Source organism: Nuphar pumila, chromosome 10 (genome assembly GCF_984573655.1).
Source record: "Nuphar pumila chromosome 10, dmNupPumi1.hap1.1, whole genome shotgun sequence".
NCBI classification, from domain to species: Eukaryota; Viridiplantae; Streptophyta; class Magnoliopsida; order Nymphaeales; family Nymphaeaceae; genus Nuphar; species Nuphar pumila.
Window position 1 is genome coordinate 43,114,602 of NC_143258.1, and position 26,616 is coordinate 43,141,217.

General features: G+C 40.0%; 1 protein-coding gene across 3 annotated transcripts; it reads right to left on the bottom strand.

The window, feature by feature from the left end:
* Window positions 1–223: 223 nt before the first annotated feature.
* LOC149826755 (uncharacterized) lies at window positions 224–26,616 on the bottom strand. Of its 3 annotated transcripts, XR_016435105.1 has the most exons (5): window positions 26,322–26,576; window positions 23,567–23,627; window positions 22,370–22,471; window positions 22,207–22,280; window positions 21,348–21,540 (listed from the first exon to the last, which is right to left on the bottom strand). XR_016435105.1 is itself a non-coding variant. In XM_090020124.1 (4 exons), the coding sequence occupies exons 2-4, from the start codon at window positions 22,527–22,529 to the stop codon at window positions 340–342; spliced, it is 297 nt and encodes a 98-aa protein (XP_089876250.1). In that variant the 5' UTR covers window positions 22,530–23,627; window positions 26,322–26,616; the 3' UTR covers window positions 224–339. The 3 variants fall into 3 exon arrangements, 2 of the variants coding, with proteins under 2 accessions (XP_089876250.1, XP_089876249.1); XM_090020124.1 differs by lacking the exon at window positions 21,348–21,540 and adding an exon at window positions 224–402 and having other exon boundaries at window positions 22,370–23,627; window positions 26,322–26,616; XM_090020123.1 differs by having other exon boundaries at window positions 22,370–23,627; window positions 26,322–26,616.

A 26,616-nucleotide genomic window follows, 5' to 3' on the forward strand; every position in this document is an offset into this window, starting at 1 on the left:
AGGCAAGTCTTCAGTGTTATCGGCGATGCAGCTGAAGAAGGGTGTTAGTTGAACTTTTGCAGTGATATTTTTAAAACATTATTTTCAATAAAATCATTTGGAAAATTATCAACCAAAAATAATAAAAATCGACTTTCCACGAATATGGTAAGTACGGGTTGAATCCTTAGGGAACGGGATACATTCACAATTATTTCTAAAATTCTTAATTCACTAATATCAATAAAATTTACAACTAAGTTAACATTACAATTCTAATTAAATTACAAACTAAATATGAAAATTAACTAAAAATAGGTGCTAAGTCTTCTACGGATCACCAGGGGCATTTTTGTCCTTTCACCACATGTATTCGCATTCATATTTTGAATACACCAGTTGATCTGTATCTAACTTATCAACCTAAACAAAAGAAAAAAAAAAGTCAGTAAACAATTCAATAATTAATCCTAACTTACACTAAAACTAAATTTGAAATTAGTTACTAAATCTAAATTACAGTTAGAATAATAAAAAATAACTAAAATGCAAAATCTACTCAAACTAACTACTGATGTTAATTCTAACTAAGGTAATTACCGTTAATAGACTAACATTATGCAGGAAAATAAGAACAATTACCGAAAATCAATTAAGTAAATGACTATTTTGCCCTCGATGTAGTGCAAAATAAAATTCTAACAGGTTTTCGAAAATAGTGAGTTTGAAGGGGCAAAAGAAATCTGATTGTAATGATTTTTCTTTTGTTCTGTTCCTGACAGATTCAAGAATCTGTCAAATTTTATGGATTTGAAAAACTCATCCGAAAGCTCCGAATATAAGTGTTTCAAGTTCATAAAAATTTTGGAAATCGCTTGTCCCTAAATTTAAAAATGCGAAAAACTTGATTTTACAAAACGCTTAAAAACCAAACCAAATCAACTCAAAATGAGCTGATTTTTGGTTTGCAGTTAGTTAGCACATCAATGAATAGAATAGAACAGAAATTTCGAAAAAACTCAAAAAATTTGCACATGAAATGACGATTATAAGTTGTAAAAATCCGGTTCTTTCTTCAGAGCACTATTCATATCTATGAATTCAATGCATGCACTATTGAATTGAAACGCATACAAAACAGTTATTTACAGACCTAAACTGACAAGATAACAGTAATTAACAGTAAGTAAACTAAGTAAATGAAATCTAAAATAATTACCTATACTATTTTAAAGAAATGCAAGTTACTCTGCAATTAAATTCTAAACTACATAGACTTGCTAAGCTAACTTACATTAAAATACAACTATAAATTAGACTAACTAAATTAATGACATTAACTAACCTAATGCAATTATCCTAATGTAAACTAATTACTTAACGTGAAAAAGAAAAGTTAAAATTAAAAACTACCTTTAAATTAACGTTAAATACTAACCTAAACCTAACTAAGGTTAGTTTATCTAACTAGGGTTAATTACCTAACTAGGGCACTAAGGGGACGGTTAGGGTTTGACATAGGCATTCACGCCCCCCTAGGTGGACTCACTAGGGCTAGTCACTACTTAACCAAGGTTAGGCCTACCTAATTGGACACTCTACATGATTTTAACCCTCTAAGGTAAAGTCAATACTTACTAAAATGGAATGCAAAGAATGCAATGTTAACAAAGAAATGCATGCACTACTCCACACGTCTAAATTAAACTTCCTAGCTTAGCAAATATGTTATACTATATTAATCTAAATGGTTGAATGAGGAAGGGCCTTCGTTGAGTTAGCTAATTTGGCATTGAGGGGGTACCATATCATACTTACCTTAATAGAAATCCTTCTCTTTCAAGGTCAAACACGCCAGCCTCTAGGGCCCACACGGTTTTGGCTTGAATAGAAATAGGCTATTCTTTCTAAATTCGCTCAAGAAGGCTTCTAGGCATCATTTGAATTTCAAGGCTCATTGCCTAAATGGGAGAGAGGAAAAGATCCTCTTGGCTGGACTCTTAAAAGAGCTCAAGCATTTCCTTAACTGAAAAAAATGAATTTTTGGAAGACACACACACTTACCAAAATCACCATAGCTTGAAATTCCAAACATGCCCTATATCCAAAATTCGAAAAACCTAAAATTAAACTATCCTAAACTACAAATTTATGTACTACCCTAACCAACATCTAATTTACTTGCAAGGTTAGATATGGAATGCAAGAAAAAACAGAAATGACTAATTATAAAGAAAACTTATGACAGTTCTATTTTAACTAACCAACTAACTCTACCTAGATGCAATGAACCTAGACCCTAAAATGAACCCTTCTAAACTCACTAGGACTTACTAAAAATGACTAAGCTTGCTGGGATTGACAATGGCTGCCGTCCCATTGGAGAAGACGACAACCTCCTAAGACATACTAAATGATTCAACCAAAAACGCAAAAACCTAATTTTTGACTCACAAAATAAAGCAAATGAAAAATCTAATTTTTTATTTAAGCTAAGTTATGATCTAGACTCGATCTTAGGTCAGTTAAAACATAATTATATCCTAATGTTATCCGCTAAAATTTTTAGAACAATGAAATGAAGAAAACACAAAAACCGATTTTCACAATTACTGAGAGAAATTGATTTTTAACTATCAAAACAAAGCTAATGAAAATCTACTTTCATCTAAACTAATCATGTGGCTAAGCTATGACTCTAGACTGTATAAAACACCTTACTAATATGTTGTTACATGCAACAAAAGACAGAAAAAAAAATTGGACACAACACTAAATCGGCTAAGTTATACTTAGACGATTTTTGCTATTTAGACTAAACACGACTCACAAAACTGATTTAACACCCTAAACAAAATTAGACTCAATCTTAGACCTACAGAAAACCAGATTTAAAACAGTGGTCTGCTGTAAAAAAAAAAAACAGAAAATAAGAGATGGTTTGGGGTTGAGAATAATGGACAGTGGTGGACTCGAATTACACTAAAAGAGAGGGGGAGAAGAAAACCTACCTCAAGGGCAGTCCGACGAGGGTGGAGGTGAGATAGAGTGATTGATGGAGCTTAGATCCACACGCCCAGCATGTCCTTCGATGTGCTGCACTTGTCCCTTGCTTGGCTGCACCCATGTTGAAACCGAATTATAGAGGGTTAGAAAAAGAAGGTGAAACCGTATAGAGAGACGGCCAACCCCGTGGTGTAGACGGCACACCTCCGAGGCGAAGTTTCACATGATCTATAGCTCTACAAAAGAAAAATAAACAGAACATTAATGGATTACAATCACATAGATAAAATGAAGAAAAAGAAGAGAGGACACATGCTCGTATATAGAGGCATGTGATAGAGGGGGAGTGAGAGAAGAAAGAGAGGAGAGAGAAAGAGAGGCGTTTTTTCATAGCATCCAAAAATGTGTGCTCCTATTTTTTTAGACTTTTTATACTTTACACTATCTCTAAATTCTAAGAACTACCTATTTAAAAAGCTATTTTCAGAAAAAATGTTAAACTACTTAGTATTCGCAACTAGGTATCTAATCAAGTTAGCAGGAGGTGGTTTTTGGAAAAATCTTTATTTAAACACTTCAAATCATGTAGGTTTGGGTAAAAATAAAGTTTGGATCCAGTCCAAGATCCAGAATTGAGCTCCTGGATTAGATCTGGACCCGTTCTGCATTGAAAATCAATCTGAAACCCTAAAAATGTGATATTTTTCTCGTTTTAACTCTGATTTGAGCAAAATTTGAATTGTAGCTCTTACACCTCTAAATACATTCATTCATAGGTTATAAACCATTAAAATTATGTGAAAATGCATGAATATTGTATAAGAATGATGTGCATTTCATAGATCATTAGGTATCATGCATGGAGAGCAGAGATTCGTAGTTGTGCGCATAGAAGAATGGAAGGTAGAAGCAGCAGTGCTGCCGACCTTAGCCCTATTGTTGAAAGAGTTTCGGGGGGTAATGCCTCCGAAATTTTCAAAGCATCTTCCACCAAGACGCGAGGTCGACCATAAGATTGAGTTGACCCCGGAAGCGAAGCCTCCCGCAATGTTTTCATACCGCATGGGGCCAGCTGAGTTGAAGGAGCTGCGCAGACAGCTAGATGAGATATTGGATGCAGACATCGTTCATCCATCGAAACCCCCATTTGGCATCTCAGTCTTATTTCAGATGAAGCATGATGGCTCCAAGCGCTTGTGTGTGGATTATCGTGCGTTAAACAAGGTCACAGTAAAGAACAAGTATATGTTGCCACTAATAGCAAACTTGTTCGATCAGTTGGGCAGTGCCCCGAGTCTTTTCAAAACTAAACTTGGGATCGGGTTACTAGCAGGTGAGGATTACATATGACGATGAGCCGAAAATAACTTGTGTCACCGCTATGGCGATTACGAATTCTTAGTAATGCCATTTAGGTTGACGAATGCTCCAGCCACGTTCAGGACCCTAATGAATCGAATTTTCTACCCGTACTTAGACAAGTTTGTGATAGTTTACTTGGATGACATTATGATTTACAACAACAACATGGAGGAACATGTCGGGCACTTGCGAACAGTGTTTGAAGTACTGAAGAAGAATGACCTCTGTATCAAATGAGAGAAGTGTCTCTTCGGGCATGAGGAGATCAGCTTCTTTGGCCACATTGTAGGGCGTAGAGTGTTGCATATGGATGGACAAAAGATAAGGGTCATCCAGGAATGGGTTCCGCCAAGCAAAGTGTCAGAGTTGTGGTCATTCCTTGGTTTGGCAAACTATTATCGACGTTTTATCGAAGGCTATTCCCTCATTGTTGCGTCCCTCACAGATTTGTTAAAGAAGAATCGGGTATGGCTCTATACAGGAGTGTGCCAAGATGTCTTTGATGGCTTGAAGAAAGTCTTAGTGAGGGATCCAGTGTTATGACTGCCTGATCACTCAAAACCTTTTGAGGTCCACACAGACGTCTCAGACTTTGCCATCGGCAAAGTTATTATGCAGGAGAGTCATCTGATTGCATATGAGAGTCGCAAGCTAAAGGGTGCAGAGAGACGTTACACGGGGTATGAATGTGAGATGACCGCCATTATGTATTACCTTAGGACTTGATGACACTACCTCTTGGGTGCCCAATTCATCGTTAAGATGGACAATATGGCCACGAGCTATTTTCAGACACAGAAGAAGTTGACGCCTAAACAAGCTCGGTGGCAGATGTTTTTGGCTGAGTTCGACTTTGCCTTGGAGTACAAGGTTGGAAAGACCAACGTTGTTGTGGATGCCTTGAGCCGCAGGGCTGAATTGGCAGCTATGCACGCAAAGTCTTCTGAAGTGCATTTGGAGGAGGCATTATTGAGCCGCATCTGTGAAGGTACGCAGCAGGATCCGATAGTGCAACACCTTGTTTCTCTGGCGCAGACAGAGAAGACTCGACAATTTTGGCTACAAGATGGCCTCCTCGTGACAAAAGGGGGATGCATCTTTGTGTTGTGGTAGAGAAGCCTCCATCGAGAATTGCCTAAGGAGTGTCATGATACACTATGGGTCGGCCATCCTGATCAAAAGCAGACCTTAGCACTCGTTGAGCGTGGCTACTATTGGTTGCAGATGAGGGACGACATTGAGGGGTATGTGCGAACATGCCTTATCTGCCAGCAAGATAAGGGAACAAACCAAAAGGTTGTCGATCTTCTTGAGCCTCTACAAATTTCAGAACGCCCTTGGGATAGCATCTCCATGGACTTTATTGTTAGTATGTCAAAGGTAGAGGGTCTCGGTTCTAATCTGATTGTGGTAGATCATTTCTCAAAGTATGTCACCTTCATCCCAGCTTCTAAGAAGTACCATACAGAGAAGACTGCAGAGTTGTTTGTAAAGCATGTAGTGAAACACTGAGGCATACCAAAGAGCATTGTGAGTGATCGTGATGCTCGCTTTATGGGCAAATTCTGACGTAAAGTATTTCGGCTATTTGGCTCTGATTTGCTATTTTCAACAAGCTTCCATCTGCAGACAGAGTGAATCAACAAGATACTTGAGCAGTACCTTAGGCACTTTGTTAGTGTCAATCAAAAAAATTGGTGAAGCTCCTTGACGTGACATAATTTTGTTACAATCTGCAGAAGAGCGAGTCTTGAGGCCACAGCCCGTTTGAAATAGCTACGGGACAGCATCCACTGACCCTGCACACTCTTGCCGCACAAGAAAAGGGAAGGTCATCCTTTGTCTATCAGTTTGTTCACGACTGGCACGAGCAAAATGAGTTGGCAAAGGAATTATTACACAAGACAACAAAGAGAATGAAGAAATAGGCAAACAAGCATCGTTGGCCCGCTGGGTTTCAAGTTGAGGACCAAGTGCTGGTGAAGTTATATCCAGGTCGCACAGGCCTCTTCCGCGAGCGGCACCGCGAACTGCTCAGAAAGTATGAAAGACCCTTCAACATCACAAAGAAGGTGGGCAAGCTGGAGTTGCCCCCAGACTTCAAGGTGCACCCGGTGTTCCACGTGTTCAACCTCAAGCAGTTTCATCCAGACGATGAAGACCCGAAACGCAGTGTGCCTGTAACACCCTGATCTGGGACCTCAGGAGTCTGAGTTCGGTTGGTATTACTTCCCAGACGGAAGAGTGCAAAGCTTACACAGAGAAAACGTGGCTAAAAAAAAACTTTTTATTTTATTTTCATAATCAACTTTTTCTTACAATGTTCCTCATTCATAACAGAATAAAAGCAATTACAATTTATTCAATGACAAGTAAAAGAAATTATACCAAATACTCTGTTGAAACTGCTCACTCTGATACTACTGCTTGGAACATACAGTTGTAATTAAACAAGAATGGGGGTGAGTCTACAACCCAGTAAGGAATAATCATAAGTAAATAAACAACAATTTACAACTATAGTGGGTACTATGCCCCTAGTCTTATTTTAATTCTCGATACACCACACATGTTTGTATATTTGAATTTCCTTCATTATCAATCTCAAAAACTCTCTTTCACGCAACTATCACTCGGCTGGCTATACCGGTAATAGTCATCTATGGGTGTAGCAACCCTGTAGAACACCCCAATTGTACATATTGGCCAGATAATGAACCATACACTCTCAGTGGTCCCCGGACCACTAGGCACTGCAGTGAACCACCACGGGGACCCCACCGGTAGCAAGCCGGGAGGTCAAGCTCTCAATCTCGGCATGGTTCATGCTACATCCTAAACATTATGGTTATCAATCATCCATGATCCTCTAGAGTCTCAAACCAGTGTGAGTGAAATCCTAAGTCATAACTAAGTTCACACATTTGAAAAATTCTCTCAAATTCAAAATTCACTCGTTCCCTTACGAGTGGTGTTATGACTAATCACAACACTCTTATTCTTAATCTCATGTTGATGTTAGGACTCACACCACTCTCACTTAGCACGCAATGATGTAGTGTCTCTACATCATTAAATCACTGGCGGCCCACTCTCCATGGTGGCTGCACTCTGGCCGCGAACCAGGTAGCCATTGCCACAGGTCGCCACTTCCGAGATTTAAGGGGTACTCCATGCTGAATTCTAAATATTCATTCATACTACATGAATGAACTAAATGGGACTCTATTCCAAACTTAAATCTCATCACAATGCATGATATTAATGATCAATTAGACATGCAATTACAATAGCTTTCTATCATGCATGACATATTACAACTAACATGCATTTCACAATAAACATGTATTTAAATGAACTCATAATGTCAAGCATAGAATTTATGCATGTCATGGTCTCACTCAAAGCTATTATGCTAATCACATAACCTCTATAGCACTACGATAACAAACAACGTGAAACAAGTTTATTTACATCTAAAGTTACTTATAATATCTCTTACCTCAAGTGCGAACAACGTACTCTCTCTGAAATCGAGCCTCACGAAGCTCTAACAATAGGATCTGGTCATTAAAGCAATATACTTGAATCAGTTCACAAACCTCTTACCAAAATACCAAAATACCCTTCCTAAATTTTATTCAAAAAATCACGGTTTCTGTATTTCTAGTTTGACTGAATTTCATAAACTAATGAATTCCCCTCTTCAATACAAATCCAACGCACCAAACCTCACTCGATTCTAAGTTCGAACTGCGAAGATATGTCCATTTTACTGAAATGGATCTCAAGTATCCAAATGGATCTCTTGGTACATTTCAGATTTCAGGCAATCCGAGACTATCTTATGATCCAATTCTGATCTGGATCCAAACCCTGTCTGTTTGGATTCAGATCCATTTCATAACTGGATCCAAAACTGCTTGACTGGATCCAGAAAGTTTGATTGGGTCCAAACCGGATCCATTCTATTCTGACTGGATCCAGACTAATCAAACTGGATCCAGAACAGATTGAATGGATCTGGACCTGCTTGACTGAATCATGGACAGTCTGATTGATTCCAGATCTGCCTGACTGGATCCAGAATAGTCTGATTGGATCCAGATCTGCCTGACTGGATCCAGGGTAATCTAATTAGGTCCAGACCCGTCTGACTGGGTCTAGATCCGATACTGATCCAGTCGGCGATCAATCTAGATCTAAGACGGGTTCAGATTGAACTAGGTCCGGACTGAAAACCCAGATCCAGACCTGACTGGTTCGGTTCGGACCTTGGTTCAACCGGATCGGTTCAGACCCGATTCGGTCTGAACCGGTTCGACCCGAACCAAAATTAACCAACCCGATTTGGCTTGAACTGGTTCGACCCGAACCGGTTTGGCTTGAACCGGTTCGACCCGAACCGGTTTGGCTTGAACCGGTTCGACCCGAACCGGTTTGGCTTGAACCGGTTTGACCCGAACCGGTTTGGCTTGAACCGGTTTGACCCGAACTGGTTTGGTTTGAACCGGTTCGACCCGAACCGGTTTGTCCTGAACCGGTTCACCCAACCCTAACCCGGTTCGGTCTGGGTGCGACCCGGACCGACCCGGTTCGGTCTAGGTCGCACCCAGGCCAAACCAGACATTTTTTTTTTAAAGCACTCGGTCTGGGTGCGACCCAGACCGGTGGGCTCGGTCTGGGTCGCACCCAGACCAACCCAGTTTGGTCCGCCCGGACCGAACCGGTCCCCACTTGAAAAAACCTGAAAGGGGCAAAGCCCCTTTCGATTACACGGAGGGGCGGCCACCGGCCGACCCTCCCCTCTGAATCCATGGGGGCATCGACCGACGGCCGGTGCCGGTCTCCCCCTGCCGACAGGGAGATCGGCCACCGGCATCGGCCGATCCCCTCTCTTCTCTCTCTCTTTCCCCCATTCTCTATTTTTTTTTCTTTAAACTCGTCGGCAGCCATGGCTGCCGGCTTTCTTTGCTTTTATAGAAAGGAAACGAAGAAGAAGACAAGGAAGGAGTAGGGGAGGAAGGTGCTCACCTCACCGCCATTGTTGCCGTTGCCGTCGCCGAAATCCGGTAAGTTCTCCTCTCTCTCTCGCTCCCCTTCTCTCTCTGTCGCTCGATGCAATGCGGTGGAGGGAGGTTGTGTGAGGGTTTTTATAACCCTCACGCAGGGTGAGGATAACCCTCACCCCCCGCGGATTTTGGGGGGTACGGTTTATCCTCACCCCCTCCCGTTACGCGGTTTCCTCTTTTTGTTAATTAAGTCAATTAGGGTTAGATAGAGTCCCACCTAGGCTAGAATTCTCCAAAACATCATCCTTCTTTGTGGTTAATTCTAGATAGGGTTGAAAAGTCAAAGTTAGGTATTAATTAGGCCCTGATTAAAGGAATTTTGAAAAACTATAAAAAGGGGACCTAAAGGGAGTCATATCATCTTTTTTTCTCGTTTCTTCCTCTCCAAATTCGTGGCTACCTCTCTCCTTAGGCTCCTCCTCTCCTTCCTCCACTGTTGCAGCCCCAAGGTAAGGTTTTATTTAATTTAATTTATTATTTTATTTCATTAAAATCACCATTATCACCTCGTGCCTCTGGAGACCACAAGTCTTACAAGCATTATCCGACTGGGCCGGCTTCTGCAACCTTTGTCGCTTGGCTTGTTGATTGCCTGCATACTTGACTTGCTTACCCTGGTTTTGACCATGGTTTTGCCCTCCGAAATGCCTCTTGTTGCCTCGCTGAAATCGTTCTTTAGAATGAAACTTCTTTCGAGAGGATTCTGCTATATTGCCACCACTATGATGGGTTTTCTCTTCCGTCTTGACTTTTTCCTTCGCTTGCGGTTTCTCAGCTGTCTGCATCTCCCAAAACTCGTACCTGGAGGCATAGTCCACAAGTCGGCTGTATTTCTTTATTTGTTGTAACCCGACCAACCTCAAAATATCGGCCCTCAAACCCCTCTCGAACCTTCTGCACTTCTCTTTCTCGTTTGCCAATAAGGACTTGGCAAAACGGAAGAGAGAGTTAAAACATGCGGTATATTGGGCGACTGACATGTCACTCTGCTTCAATTTCTTGAACTCTTCTTCTTTTTCCACCCTTTGACACTTTGGAAAGAACTGCCTGTAAAATCTTCTCACGAAAGTGGACCAAGGCAAGTACGTGTCCGGCTCCAAGGTGTCCCTCATAGATCTTCATCAATGCTCCGCATCGCTTGTCAGATTGGATACAGCTATCCAAACTCTCTGATCATCTGGACATTGGATGGCATCCAATGCCTTCTCGACTTGCATCAGCCAATTCTCTGCCGCAACACCATCAGGAGTGTCATCGAAGAGTGGAGGCTGCATATTCTTAAACCTCTCTGCCCATGAGGTGATACCAGAAATCACCGTCTGTGGTTGACTTTGTTGGGCACGGGTCATTTGTAGCAGTTCGTATAAAATGTGGTTGGTAGTATACTCAGGCGGTATCCTCGTACTCTGACTCATTGGGGATCCAGGTGGAATCTCCATACTTTCTTCTCTACCTTCACGCGGAGTATATCGCTCCGGTGTGTGTGTTGCCGTGTGACTCCCCTGAACTCGTGCCCCTTCTGTAGTAGGGGATGAAGAGGGTGCCCTTCGCGACGGTCTACCAAGGATTTTCCTTTCTCGCCTAGCTGCTACCGTGTCCTTGGAAAGATAAGAAGTTCCTCTGTAAGTGGTCATTTGTACTGCAGTAAAATTATCACTTAATATCACATGTTTCATTGGTTTCTCACAAGACCTTTTCACATCTCACGCAATATAAATAAAATTACTCACTTTATTGCATTCAAAAAGTCTCATACATGAGAAACATTATAAGCAAGAAAAGGAAGAACCATACAATTAAACTAATGATACTCTACTAAGCAAACAAGCTAATCCTAATCATTCTTCGATCCATCTGAAGCAGGGTTTGTTCCTTGAACTCCCTTGAGTCTGCGTCTCGGGAGGAGCGTTCAAATCGTACTGAGGTGAAGCAGGAGTGTACGATGGTGAGGAAGATGTGTGGGTAGGTGTGGCAGGAGTGTAAGTAGGTGAGGCAGGATCATCACTCGGGTCTTCATCCTCGCCTCCCTCTTCCGAGTTTCTCGAAATTTCTCGCCCCTGTCCAAGCCCTGGGTCACCTTGGTTGGCTCCCGCTGCCTGCCGAGCTGCTTCGGCTGCCTGAATTGCCGCTCTCCGAGCTTCTTCAGCCAGAAGCTCGTGGAATGGAGGTGGAACCTTCTGGTTTCCCTCACTCATGGCCACCACATAACTAGCTCGGGACATGTGTCGTCCCCGTGCTCTGGCCATACGAGACCCTCCCCGAGGCACAAACTTTGTGTTCGGAGCTGCTCTTCTCCCTATGCCTCCTCGAGCCGCCATCCGATTTCCACCAATTCGCCCACGTGTAGACCTCGCTCTCTGACAGTTACATTGGAGATTCCTCCTTCCGTAAGGAAGAGGATGTCCCCTCTGGGTAGTGTAGGGGGAGTTCTGATGGTAAGAGTCACGATCTCCGAGTATGATGTAAATCGGAGGAGGCTGTCAGAGGAGGCTGTGGCGTCAACTCTCTAACCACTTGAGTCATGCTCGTGATGACTCTCGTAACCATTGCTATTGCAGCAAAGAATTCCTCTCTTCCTACCAAGGGAGGCTCAGCAGGGTCTTGAGCCTGTGGGACCTCGTTGTTTTCTTGTTCGTTAGTCATTCCTAATTACACAATAATTTAATCACTAACGTGTATCATACAAGCAGAGACTTACATCTTGTCATTAAGTCTTATTACGAATGATGAATAATTTTTCTGTGTAACCCTGCTCTGATACCACTTTGTAACACCCCGATCTGGGACCTCAGGAGTCCGAGTTCGGTTGGTATTACTTCCTAGAGGGAAGAGTGCAAAGCTTACACAGAGAAAACGCGGTTAAAAAAAAACTTTTTATTTTATTTCCATAATAAACTTTTTCTTACAATGTTCATCATTCATAACAGAATAAAAGCAATTACAATTTATTCAATGACAAGTAAAAGAAATTATACCAAATACTCTGTTGAAACTGCTCACTCTGATACTACTGCTTGGAACCTACAGTTGTAATTAAACAAGAATGGGGGTGAGTCTACAACCCAGTAAGGAATAATCATAAGTAAATAAACAACAATTTACAACTATAGTGGGCTCTAAGCCCCTAGTCTTATTTTAATTCTCGATACACCACACATGTTTGTATATTTGAATTTCCTTCATTATCAATCTCAAATACTCTCTTTCACGCAACTATCACTCGGCTGGCTATACCGGTAATAGTCATCTATGGGCGTAGCAACCCTGTAGAACACCCCAATTGTACATATTGGCCAGATAATGAACCATACACTCTCAGTGGTCCCCGGACCACTAGGCACTGCAGTGAACCACCACGGGGACCCCACCGGTAGCAAGCCAGGAGGTCAAGCTCTCAATCTCGGCATGGTTCATGCTACATCCTAAACATTATGGTTATCAACCATCCATGATCCTCTAGAGTCTCAAACCAGTGTGAGTGAAATCCTAAGTCATAACTAAGTTCACACATTTGAAAAATTCTCTCAAATTCAAAATTCACTTGTTCCCTTACGAGTGGTGTTATGACTAATCACAACACTCTTATTCTTAATCTCATGTTGATGTTAGGACTCAATCCACTCTCACTTAGCACGCAATGATGTAGTGTCTCTACATCATTAAATCACTGGCGGCCTACTCTCCATGGTGGCTGCACTCTGGCCGCGAACCAGGTAACCCTTGCCACAGGTCGCCACTTCCGAGATTTAAGGGATACTGCATGTTGAATTCTAAATATTCATTCATACTACATGAATGAACTAAATGGGACTCTATTCCAAACTTAAATCTCATCACAATGCATGATATTAATGATCAATTAGACATGCAATTACAATTGCTTTCTATCATGCATGACATATTACAACTAACATGCATTTCACAATAAACATGTATTTAAATGAACTCATAATGTCAAGCATGGAATTTATGCATTTCATGGTCTCACTCAAAGCTATCATGCTAATCACATAACCTCTATAGCACTACGATAACAAACAACGTGAAACAAGTTTATTTACATCTAAAGTTACTTATAATATCCCTTACATCAAGTGTGAACAACGTACTCTCTCCGAAATCGAGCCTCACGAAGCTCTAACAATAAGATCTGGTCATTAAAGCAATATACTTGAATCAGTTCACAAACCTCTTACCAAAATACCTTTCCTGAATCTTATTCAAGAAACCACGGTTTCTGTATTTCTAGTTTGACTAAATTTCATAAACTAATGAATTTCCCTCTTCAATACGAATCCAACGCACCAAACCTCACTCGATTCCGAGTTTGGAGTGCGAAGATATGTCCATTTTACTGAAATAGATCTCAAGTATCCAAATGGATCTCTTGATACATTTCAGATTTCGGACAATCTGAGACTATCTTATGATCCAATTCTGATCTGGATCCAAACCATGTCTGTTTGGATTTAGATCTATTTCATAACTGGATCCAAAACTGCTTGACTAGATCCAGAAAGTTTGATTAGGTCTGAACCGGATTCATTCTATTCTGACTGGATCCAGCACAGATTGACTAAATCTGGACCTGCTTGACTGGATCTTGGACAGTCTAATTGGATCCAGATCTGCCTGACTGGATCCAAAACAGTCTGATTGGATCCAAATCTGCCTGACTGGATCTAGGGTAATCTAACTGGGTCTAGACCCGACTGATTGGGTCTAGATTCGATATTGATCCAGTCGGATCTAGACCCGATCAATCTGGATCTAAGACGGGTTCAGATTGAACTAGGTCCGGACTGAAAACCCAGATCCAGACCTGGCTGGTTCGGTTCGGACCTTGGTTCAACCGTATCTGTTCAGACCCGATTCGGTCTGAACCGGTTCGACCCGAACCAGAATTAACCAACCCGGTTTGGCTTGAACTGGTTCAACCCGAATCGGTTTGGCTTGAATCGGTTTGACCCAAACCGGTTTGGTTTGAACTGGTTCGACCCGAACCGGTTTGTCCTGAATCGGTTCACCCAACCCTGACCCGGTTCGGTCTGAGTGCGCACCCAGGCCGAACCAGACGTTTTTTTTTTTAAAGCACTCGGTCTGGATGCGACCCAGACCGGTGGGCTCGGTCTGGGTCGCACCCAGACCAACCCGGTTCGGTCCGCCCGGACCAAACCGGTCCCCACTTTAAAAAAACTGAAAGGGGCAAAGCCCCTTTCGATTACAGGGAGGGGCGGCCACCGGCCGACCCTCCCCTCTGAATCCATGGGGGCATCGATCGGCGGCCGGTGCCGGTCTCCCCCTACCGACAGGGAGATCGGCCACCGGCTTCGGTCGATCCCCTCTCTTCTCTCTATCTTTCCCCCATTCTCTGTTTTTTTTCTTTAAACTCGCCGGCAGCCATGGTTGCCGGCTTTCTTTGCTTTTACAGAAAGGAAACGAAGAAGAAGACAAGGAAGGAGTAGGGGAGGAAGGTGCTCACCTCGCCGCCGCTGTTGCCGTCGCCGAAATTCGGTAAGTCCTCCTCTCTCTCTCGCTCCCCTTCTCTCTCTGTTGCTCGATGCAATGCGATGGAGGGAGGCTGCGTGAGGGTTTTTATAACCCTCACCCCCGCGGATTTTGGAGGGTGAGGTTTATCCTCACCCCCTCCCGTTACGCGGTTTCCCCTTTGGGGAAACCGTAGTTTCCTTTTATTTTTATGTTTATCCCCTCCGGTGACTCTGCCGGAGGGGGGTTTTACAGTGCCACAACTCGCTCTCATCATACAGAGGGTCCTGACAGCACAACGGGCCGAGAAGCACCTCAATCAGATCATTCGCCACAAGGTCAACTACTTGGGTGAAGCAAAGAAATATTTAGTGCAGTGGAAGGAAACAACGAAACCTACGTAGGAGTCGGCTTTCTGGATAAACATCTGCTACCCGACTGAAGTCAGGGCTTACCATGAAACAGTGGCGCCGAGGACAGCACATGATTTGAAGGGGGGAGCATGTTCCCGTGTGACTTACATTGTAAAGTTGTGTCTAGAGTAGGTAAATTGCCTGGTTCAGATGGATCAATACCCCAAAGGGGCAGCCCGTATATTTGAACTGTAATAGCCTGCGAGCAAAATTGTGAATGAATCAAATACGTTGAGCTTTCTTTTGTTCACCCTCATTGTGATTGCAATTCTTCTCCTTATATTCTCTCTTTCTCTCTTGCACTCTGATTATAAGCTTGCACGACTGGCAAGCGAGCTGACAAGTAGGCTTGCGGCGGTAAGGAAGGATCGTCGCATCGCGCTGGTCTATTGAAGAAAATAGGCCTGTGACACCATCTCTCAAGCGTGAAAGGATCTTGAGAGTGGGCTACGTGGATGTAGGTTGATTCATTAGACTAAACCACATAAATTTGTTTTTGTTGCATGGCTTGTCCTACATTATTTTTTATTTTTCATGGTATAAGAGTCATTGAGATTCTCAAGCTCTCGTCAATACCGACGTCCTCATATTCTCTTCTACTGAAGCTGGCTTCAGTCTGCTCAACTTCATTGTTGATTAGTTTTGTCTAGGGCATTGTTTTGCTTATCCTTTCTCAGTCTAATGGTGAGTTCATCCTCAGCTATGTCACCATCATCAGTAGCTTCCAGCATCTCTAGATCTTCGGGTATGAGTACTTACACCCATTTTGAATTCATTCGATCTCATGGGCTTTGTTGATGGGAGCAAAACTGCTCCATCAAAGTTTATAGAGGAAACAACTGACATTAATCTAAATTACATGGATTGGCTAAGGCATGATCAAACTTTGTTAAGTTGGATCTTATCATCCTTGATTGAGCAAATTCACAGTCAAATAGTGGGTTTGTCATCATCATTTGAAGTATGGAGTGCTTTAAAAGCAACATATGTTGCACACTCTAGATATAGAGTAATGCAATTGAAATCTCAATTTCTAAACATCAAAAAGGGTTCTAAATCTATAGATGGGTATTTTCAAAAAATAAAGTTCATTGCTCATCAATTGGCCATAGCGTAAAAACCAGTAGGAGGGGATGACAAGATCATGTAGATTTTGGCCTTTCCAATAAATACTTGTCTTTTAAAACATCCATAGAGACACGCGTTGACTCAATTTTTATAAATGAGCTTCATGAAATGCTTCTCTCATTCAAGAGGCATGATTCAATGAAAACGAGGAAAGTGGACAAGCTAATATTTGAAGTCCAACATGATCTTTCACCCTCAGACATACGGACAGTCGAAGCGAAGAATCCAAACATTAAAGGACATGTCGAGATTGACTCTCTTGGACTGTAGAGGCGAGTGGGACAAACATGTTTTTGAAGAGTTTGCCTATAACAATAGCTACAATGTCAGTATAGGGATGGCGCCCTATGAAGCATTATATGAATGATCATATTAATCACCTATCTATTTGGACGAGGTTGGTGCGAGGTCAATTAAGTCACCAGTAGTGATTGAGCACTACACTGAATAGGTGCGTAAGATATGTGACAGACTCCTGGCAGCTTCGAGTAGGCAGAAGAATTATACGGACCGATGACGATGAGAACTCACAATCGAGGTGAGAGACTTTGTCTTTGTTCGAGTTTCTCCTACTAAGAGTGTATTTCATTTTAGTAAGAAAAGAAAGCTTAGTCCTAAGTATGTAGGATCATTCAAAGTTTGAGAGAAGATAGGTGCAGCAGCTTACCGGGTAGCCTTACCACCTCAGTATGCTCAGATTCATGATGTGCTATATATCTCTATGCTGAGAAAGTATGTACCAAACTCATCTCACGTGATTCGATACGATAACATCGAGGTACAGGAAGACCTGACCATGAAAGAATAACCAATTGAAATCGTGGATCGAAAAGAGCAGGTGTCGATGTCGAGGTCGAAGACCATTCATCTAGTAAAAATGCATTGGCAACATCACAACATAGAGGAATTTACTTGAGAACCCGAGTTGACTATGCGAAAGAATTACCCTAAGTTGTTTGAGTAGTTTAGTATCGAATTTAGCTGACCAAATTCCTTTTTAAGGAACGTAGGATGTAATACTCACAATTTTTTTATAATTATTTAAATAAATAAAGATGATTTATTGTCTTAAATATAGCTTTTATTTATTTATATATGCATCTAAATTAAAATTTATATGGTATATTTATTCAAAATGTAATTTAAAGAGAATTAGAATTTTATCCAAAGTTAAAATAAAATTTCAATTTAACCCAATGTTAAATTTGTGTAAATTGAAATTTAAATAAAATTTAAATTGAATTTTGATTTGAAATTAATTTTACTTAAATTTGGATTTAGTATATGGGTTCAGATCCAAATTAGGTTTGAAAATTTAATGGATTTGGATTTGGTATGAAATCCAAGACTTAATATAGATCTAAGATCCAATTTAGAAATATTGGATTTTATCATAATTAAAATAAATACATTAATGAAATTAATGTGACATCTTGGCTAGACCTTAGTTACTAAAAATCAACTTTCTTTGATTCTATAAAAAAAAATTATTAAGATAGAAAAAAATAAATAAGTCAAAACTTACCTTAGAGAATCAAGGCTTAGTTTGAGAAGTCTTAAGACCCATATGGATGTCATGTAACAACCAAGGCAAGGAGGGACGCACATGGGACGTCCATATCTCTTGGAAGGCCAAGAAAGAAAGAAAAAAAATAGCAAAAAAGGAAAGTTCAAAATCCAACATGTGGAGTTTTGGGAAAGAAAGAAAAGCAAGGAAGGGGGTGGGGGGGGGGGGGGTGTCGACCAACCCTCCTTCCCCTTCCATGTGAGTAGCTAAGGCAAGCCAAGGACTTGCCTTAGCCAAGCCCATACCCCATTAAAGAAGAGAAGCAAAGGATGGGGAGCATCCCACCCCCTTCTCTCTTTCTTCTTGGTATTTTCTCTCTCTTGTGTTTTCTCTTTTTCTCTTTTCTCTTCTCTTTACTTCTACGACCCTTGGAAGAGATTTCAATAGCCATTGAAGTTGTTTGTAGGGGTTGCATAGAGTGGAGGAGACATACAAATCGTTGGATTTTGTATTCAAAGTAGGTGCCTCTATCGTATAGTCTGGAAAATGAATTTCGGGTAGGTAGAGAATGCAATATTATGATTAATGGTGGATCAGCCATAAATCTAGCATTAGAGAGATTTTAAAAGTCTGAAATTGGCATAACCCATGTTTGGGTTTAAAAAAAAAACATACAACTTTGATGAAAAATAAGGGTTGTTTTGAGGTTTTACCAAAAACGGTTTTAGGAAAAATCATGCAGTCGGGTAGTTAGATGCAAATCGATTTTTAATATGCTTGTTTATTGATTTGTATGCATGATTCAATGAGTTAAGATGTTAAATTTGATGTGCATAGGGTTTTATTAGATTTGAAATAAAACTTGTTCTATTAAATTTCATGATATTTTATAAAAAAGTGTTTTTCCTAGGATGTGTATTAGATCTTGGTTATGCTTTAATGCATGTGTTGGTTTCTATTCTATGATACAACATTATGATTGTTTGATTATGTGTGTATTAGAAATCTATGATTAAATATTTTTAAATGTTTTTATCTATATTGTCAAATTCAAAAAATATCTATATTCTGATTGTATTTTTCTAACTGAATGATGTCGGTAGAAAAATTATAACGCTCAAATGAATTAGATTATGACAAAATTTTTTTATGTAGATCGTCTAGACATGTACACAAAGTCTCAATAAATAGGGCTTGGTCAGAAAGCCTATTATTTGAGGGTTAAAGTTTCTGTAACATGAACTCGAAAATATGGCTTGTGTATAGAACCAGATCTGGTAGATGTTACCACGAAAAATCCAGTAAACCTGTTTTATAGATTTTTTTGCTGACTTTTGGATATGTGATATTGAACATCTTGTATATCCCGTAAAAAAATAAAGAAAAAATTTAGCTCTTTCCAGTAAGTACCAAAACTTCATCCAAGTTGATGAAAATCTATTACTTGTAGAAAATCAAGATCTGTGAAATTCTATTACAAAGGTCCGATCTAGATTAATTTTAAAAATATTGGCAAAGAGTTTTGCACCAAAAGTAGCTTTTGTTGAAAGGTAATAGATAAGGCTATTACCAAAAAAAACAAGAAAATTATAGGCCTTCAGATAAGGTGTTGAATCATTGTTTCTTTAGGGAACAAAATTTTGCAGTGGTATCTATTGATAAAAAACCAGTTTCAATCCAAAAATTACAATTGTAAAAATATAAGAGGTTTTCTAGATCTATAAATTGAAGATGTTAGAAGACACATGTGGGTGTCACCCAAATTTTTTTTTTGATTGTTAGTGTTTTGTGTGAATCGTGGCAAAGCATGTAACAACAGTAAGATTTCTGCTAATCATTGTTTTTAAATAATGATTTATGAACCTATATTATTCAATGTTTATCATGCTTATATGCATATAGTGAATTTGTGAATCATTGCACACTATAAATTGTGTAAAATTGATATGTGACAATAGTATAAGTGTATGCATGACGGTGATCATGAATGTCAAATTTTTTTGAGGTGATGAATTATGAGGAGATAAGTCATGTATGATGATAATTTGCAAGAATGTTGCATAAATGGTTTATGTTATAAACATGACATCCTGTATTGTATTGAAAGATGTATGAAAAGCATGTTGGATGTGACATGGGTCATGAGGAACCCTACGTGTACATGGCTTGAGAGTAACTATTAATGTTTGTGTGCACTATATAATGAATAATTGTAATACATACTCATACGCACTTAAACCTCAAGAGAGATATTGCTTAAGAGTACTTTTGAGAGAAGTATGTTACTGCGAATCTGGGTCTATGGTATCCTGAAGCGGAGATATGTTACTGAGGGCTTGGTTTGAATGAGTTCATGTTGTTTTGTGTTGTTTGTGAGAGCATCATGAGGGAAGCTCGGGCCGAAGGGTTATTGGTGTGGCAATACTTGAGTTGACTAATAAATCTAATTAATTAACACATTCAAACCAATGTCTACCTTAGAGGGTAGGCGATACACATGACTGAGGAAAGAGATGATTGTTTTGAAGAGTGAGACATCTCTCTGGTTCTCCATCCTTGGAGTAGGAAACCAAAACTACTTGCTAAGGCCTAGGCTGATAGATCCACGACTCTGCAGAGTAGAAATCGATTTTCTAGACCACTAGAGTGTCGCTCGGTTGTTGATAGATTCAGTGAGCATTTGCATATCTTTTTGAGTTCATATGATTAATAAAATATATGGCATAACGAATCCTCCATCAGATTGGTTAGATCAAAGTTGAGTTCCTGAGAGTGTACCCTGACAGGGGCAAAAAAAAATACAATAGAAATGAAATTTACCAGATTTACATAATTCATATATTTTATATTGAGATGTACGAAATGAATGTATGCAATGATGCATGATTTTACTAAATGATAAGTTTGAATGATGGTACTAAATAAAAGAGTAAGTTAATATTGTTTATTTACCTGTATGCTCAATATATATATATATATATATATATATATATGATCGATAATATATGTTTGATTGATATGTTCATTGCATGCTTTTTATATTTAAAATTTATTTTCTTGTTTATATGGTAGAGTGTTATCTAATGAGGCACGGTTTAACCCCTTACTTTTATCATTTTTCAGGCAATGAATAAGTTGGTGATGTGGTATGCTTGTGGTGGTGACAGGACGAATGTCATCACTCTCTTTTCGAATACTTGGCTCATGTTTTAGCTCTTGAGCATTTTCGATATTTTAATAATATGATAAGATTGATTTTATTATGATTGAACGTTTCAAATTAATAAGTAGTTTATTTACAACTTAATTTCAATCATGTGTATTGTGGTTTGATTGTAACGCGCCCAAGTTTATTTGGGTTCGCATATGGCTTGCATAGTCCTTTCACTGGGTTAAAAACAAAATTCTCTCAAATTTCCTGTTAGAAATTTGGATTGTTACATGACCACTGGATGCAACATTTCCATTAACAGCTATGGTTGTAGTAATGTTGACATAGCTCCGAACTGGTGACACTCTGAACCTGTGACATTCTCCTCAATGGAACGTAATCTTTCACTTGAATAGATGCAGAAACACTTGAGCTCTAGTCAGTCAAATTGGCAGAAAAAAATTTGTCAGCAAGTACCCACACACCTAGTCACATACACCCACCCACCCTACACATGTGCATGCACACACTGTCATGCACGTGGAAAATCAATTTGGACATACACCCTCAGTCGCTTCAGAGTTTTCAGATTTTATATTTGTAGATTGAAGATTCGAAACAGAAGCGCTCAGACTCTGCAAGTAGGAGTATCAGGCCTAGGCTGCATAACTATTGGAATATAACTGGGAGAACTAAAAGAGACTATGCTGATAAGGTGGACTACTATAATATGGTTGAGATCCTACAAACTGGCCATCCAAGCCAATGAGAGCTCCAAGTATGTATGTGTTGAATGGGTTGTAAGCAGAATGTGCATATCCGAAATTAGGTGGATAATATACCTAAGGCAAATTTTCAGCTTCCAGATTCTGAAAAAAAAAACCACAAACTAACAAAAAACCATTAGCTTCATCAAGGTGACAAAGAGGGAAAAAAATTATTTCAGGACTCAAGAAAGGAAGCCCGCACGATTTCTGCCACAAGATCAGGGATCATCAGAGGCCTCAGTCAATCCCATGAACACGTCCTGCTGACTCGTTCAAACAGTTCCAAACATATGATAAAAAGAGGGCATGCACAAAATACAGAAATAAAACTTACAGAGTAATGGAGATCTGCGCTACGCAATTGCAAAACTCTACTGTGATCACGCCCGTCTCCAGCAGCTTTAAAACCTAATAGGACATGAAAACTAAAATGTATGATTCGAATGAAAATGCTTGAAAACAATTTCAAGTGTCAGGAAACACAAAGAAGGCCTCACCTGTATAGTAATACCCATAATAGGCAGTAGACGCAGGGTAGTATAGTCTCTGGTCTACTACGAACAAAGGTGCTGCTTCACTATCCATAACTTTCACAGACTCTGTGGTAACAGGTGGATTCAGCTCAGCACCCTGCTTCTTAAGCAGCAAACAATGCATAAACTATGTCACAGGGATTCGGCCAAACAGGTGCCGCACCCGCATCGACGCAATGCAGGTGCGCGTGCGGATGCGGCACCCGGTGCGGTCAACCCAACCCTGGGTGCACTCAACGCACCTAGGGTCATTTTGGTCCAGTTTTTGGATTTTAAAAAAACAAAAAAAAAATGCCCGATGAAATGGGCTCTCTGACTTCCTCTGCTCTCTGCCGACCCCGCCGACCGCTCTGCCGCCGACCACTCCAGGTATGCCCCCGACTCCCTCTGCTCTCTTCTCCGACTCCCTCTGCTCTCTTCTCCGACTCCCTCTACTCTCCTCCTCTCCGTCTCCCCTCTCTCCCTCTTAGAACGTCGGGGTCTCTGTGCGCACATCTTGTGCTTTTTTGGGTCTTTGTGTTTGCTTTCCCTTTGCCACAGCGGAATCGTGTCCCTACTCGATGCTAACAGCTCAACTGCAAGGTTCCTTGTGCATCTTGCACAGAGAGCTTGGACATGCGGTTTGGCAGGCCACACTGCAGCGTTCTGTCATTGTTGGTTCCCTTGCCGCTATGTGGGCTTTCGGATGTTCAGTATGTGTTGGCTCAGGTGAGGAGTCGAAACAGCTCTCCTTCCTGCAGTGATATTTTCAATGTTGGAATCGACGGATGACGCTTCTCAGTTGCGCGGCATTTATGAGGGATGCTACCTGGTTGATCCTACCATTAGTCATATGCTTGTCTCAAAGATTAAGCCATGCATGTGTAAGTATGAACTAATTATGTGAAACTACGAATGGCTCATTAAATCAGTTATAGTTTGTTTGATTTATTGCATACATGATGAATTGATTTGATGATATTGTGATAATTGTTTTTTATTTCATTAGTGTTAATGTTGTTAACTGATAAAACTTAAAAATTATATATATATATATATAAATTTTTTTCTGCACCCCCCACCCGCACCCATGTGACAGTGCATAAATCATTGAGTTTATGAAAAACAGAAATAAAAAAAGGCAAAAGTCATAAAAAGAAAATCTCAAATACAAGTCCTTACCAAATAGGCCTCCGCTCTTTTAGCTACGGAGCCATCGTCTTTTCATATTAAAGCACGACTACTACAAAAACAAAAAGGAAAGTCTTGAAAGGCTTAAAACATAAGAGGGGTGGGGAAGGGTAATCTTATCATGTAATATTTGATAAAAGCTACCGCATACTAAAAAGAATCTGTAATATCATTCAGACATCCAAATAGAAAAGTGCATAATGAACCAAGTCACTCTTGGGCAAATGACTGCATGGTTGTTCTCATGCACAGTCTCAACCAACTCTGTGTGTGTGTTTGCCACTGTCTTCTATATGTACAATCTAGTTGGAAGATCATAGGTGCAAGTTGTATTCACTCAATCTAACCTCATAGATGCAACAGCATAGTTTCTTTGCTAGGGATTGGCCCTTGGATCCTATTTTTTCAATGCAAATATTTGTTTTTTTGAGTCACAAAAATTTGGTACATTGTGGTCCATTGATTTTTTTAAACCTTGAAACATGTTATCTACTAACAATGTATATCACATTTGTAAGGTTGGATCAACAGAAAGTTCAAAAGAGAAAAGTGAAAAAAATGTGTAAATACACTATAGAAAGTGAGAGAGTGATGCAAACATACTAAATGGAATATGTTAAATGAAACATGCTAAATGAGCTTTTCAGGCCCTTTTCATTTTATTTTTAAATTCTGACAGTACAAAAATAATATATATACTTTATTTTATAGGGATCAACTCTTGGAGTGTTCAATTTTGACCAGGGTTACCGGAAGCACCATAGGGCATGGGAAGCGCACCTCTCTGAAGCACATTTTGGAAGCGCAAAACATGGCGCTTCCGAAACTTGCTAGGAAGGGCCAAAAAAATTGAGAAGCACACTTTCCATTTAGGGGAATCTCGCTTTCCCTTCTCTTTTCATTTTTTTTGTGTTTTTATTTTTATTTTTATTTTTCTTTCTTTTTTCTCTTTTTTTGCTTCCCCCTCACTTCCTAGGTCACTTCCGGTTTGCTTCCGAGATGATTCCTTGTTCGCTTCTAAGTCGTCATGCGTTTCCTGTTTCCTAAAATTTTGAAAGTACCTCGCTTCCCGAATCACTTTCCGCTCCCGCTTCCCCGACTGGCAACTCTAATTCCAACATATGGTTTGGTTTTTATAAGGTTCGAAAAATTAATGGTCCAAAATCTTTGTAAATTTTCGAAGCGCCAAATATTGTTTTTTTATCAAAAACACGATCCAAGAGGCGATTTCTAGTAAATCAACCATGCTGAACACATATATAGGATTAGAATCACAAAAAAACACTGAAAAAGACTAAAAACCAACCCATTTTGCATGTTTGCTATGTATATATATACACACATGCACCACAACCTTCTGTAGTTCAGGAAGGTCTCATGTTTGAATAGAAATATATACCTCTAATTAACTTTTAAGTTCGTGTTAGAAGGATAATCACTGAAGCTCTACTCACCTGAACTTGAGTAAGACAAGTTCAAGCTTCATTAAGACTTGTCCAAAGACAGACAAACCCAAGGCTCAGCCATGTTCAAGCTTCAACTCATGTATGTATATATGCAATAGCACATTTACAGCATTTGGACACATGAACACTAGAGCTCAACCATAAAATGTTCCTCTATCCAGCAGGAGCATGTCCCACATTGCTATGCAAATTTACCTACACAACTTTGGCGTTGAGAATAGCACTGGCAGTACAGTATTGATAGTATTGTTTTACACAACTAGAGCTCAAGCAAGTCAAGCTGGTTCCAGGTGAGTCTGCTAATGAGGCCTCCCTCATGTTCAGCCCTAGAGTTCAGAACTTATAAGGAAGCAAATACAGAAAAACTAACCATATAAATTAGGGCAGAAATGATAAACTAAACAGAGTTCAGGATGAAGAAGCAAAACCCTTACACTTCTAGATATCTAGTAAAAAAAAAATCTAATAGATCAATCAAGAAAAGATTAACACACACAGCCAAAACTGCGAATGAATGGAATTCACCATTTTTTTTAATTATGATTTCGGTCCACCATAAATCAAACACAAACTCATGAATTATGGAAATCAGAGCTAACTAGCGACTATTATTCCAACAATCAACCAACAAAATTGCCAAATTGAGTTCCAGTCAAGATCGCATAAAAATTAACAGCAATATCAAGCATACACAAACAATAAGAAAAGAAGCACATTACCATCCACCACACATTTTTCTCATCGTTAAATAAGCACCACGGCCAATAAAGAGGAAATCATGAAAACCCAATATCTAGAATACCCCATAAATTAACAGAGCCAACAATGCCAATTTAATTTTTTCTCATGAAAAAAAAAAATACCTATAATTAGAAACCCATAACACCAATTTACTCGAAAGCATCTCCAATATTTCTACAAATACGATATGAAGCAATTAGATTGTTAACAATTTCAATTAAATCAAACGCGCATGGAAACACCCAAGAAGAGAAAAAGACAATAATAAAAAACAAAGTCAATCGAGGAAAAATTACAATCAACCCTGCAACAAAAATTACAAAAACCAATCAAAGAACTGATGAAGACCGACTAAAACTAAGCCAATAAGAAAACCAACAAACTTCAATTCAGCAAAAGAACAATACCCATCATGCAAAACCTTTCCTACATGCGGATTATTGATAACACCATGCAAATTTTACCCTATGAAAAGAAGGAAGAAAAAGTGGGGACTGAAAAAATCAATAAGCAGAAGGGAAAGTCGGGATCATTTTTACCCGAAGGATGCCCAATTCATGTTTGGTGCAGAGCACAAATCTGAATGGCACCCACTTAGGATCGACCGTCCCAAAAGAGAGACAGTCCCAGGGAGCATCTTGTGCGGCAATGAACCCCAACCCTAGAGAGAGAAAGGGGAGGAATCAAGGGAGGGATTGGGGGTTGAGGGGAAGAGCGGAGGATCCCCCCAAGATGGCAAAACAGGACGTGTTGCTTAGTTGGTGGTGGCAAGCCATATATGGTGTGCCCAGACAGTCCCCATGTGGGGGGGAGGGAAATGTGCATCAACCAGGC

Bases quoted from the DNA above. Each gene is read 5' to 3' on its own strand.
- LOC149826755 (XM_090020123.1), bottom strand. From the start codon at position 22,529: ATGCATTGTTTGCTGCTTAAGAAGCAGGGTGCTGAGCTGAATCCACCT. The intron at 22,281-22,369 runs GTGAGGCCTTCT...ATGTCCTATTAG, and splicing joins TTATGGGTATTACTATACAG to GTTTTAAAGCTGCTGGAGAC. The intron at 21,541-22,206 runs GTAAGTTTTATT...TTGACTGACTAG, and splicing joins GCGCAGATCTCCATTACTCT to AGCTCAAGTGTTTCTGCATC.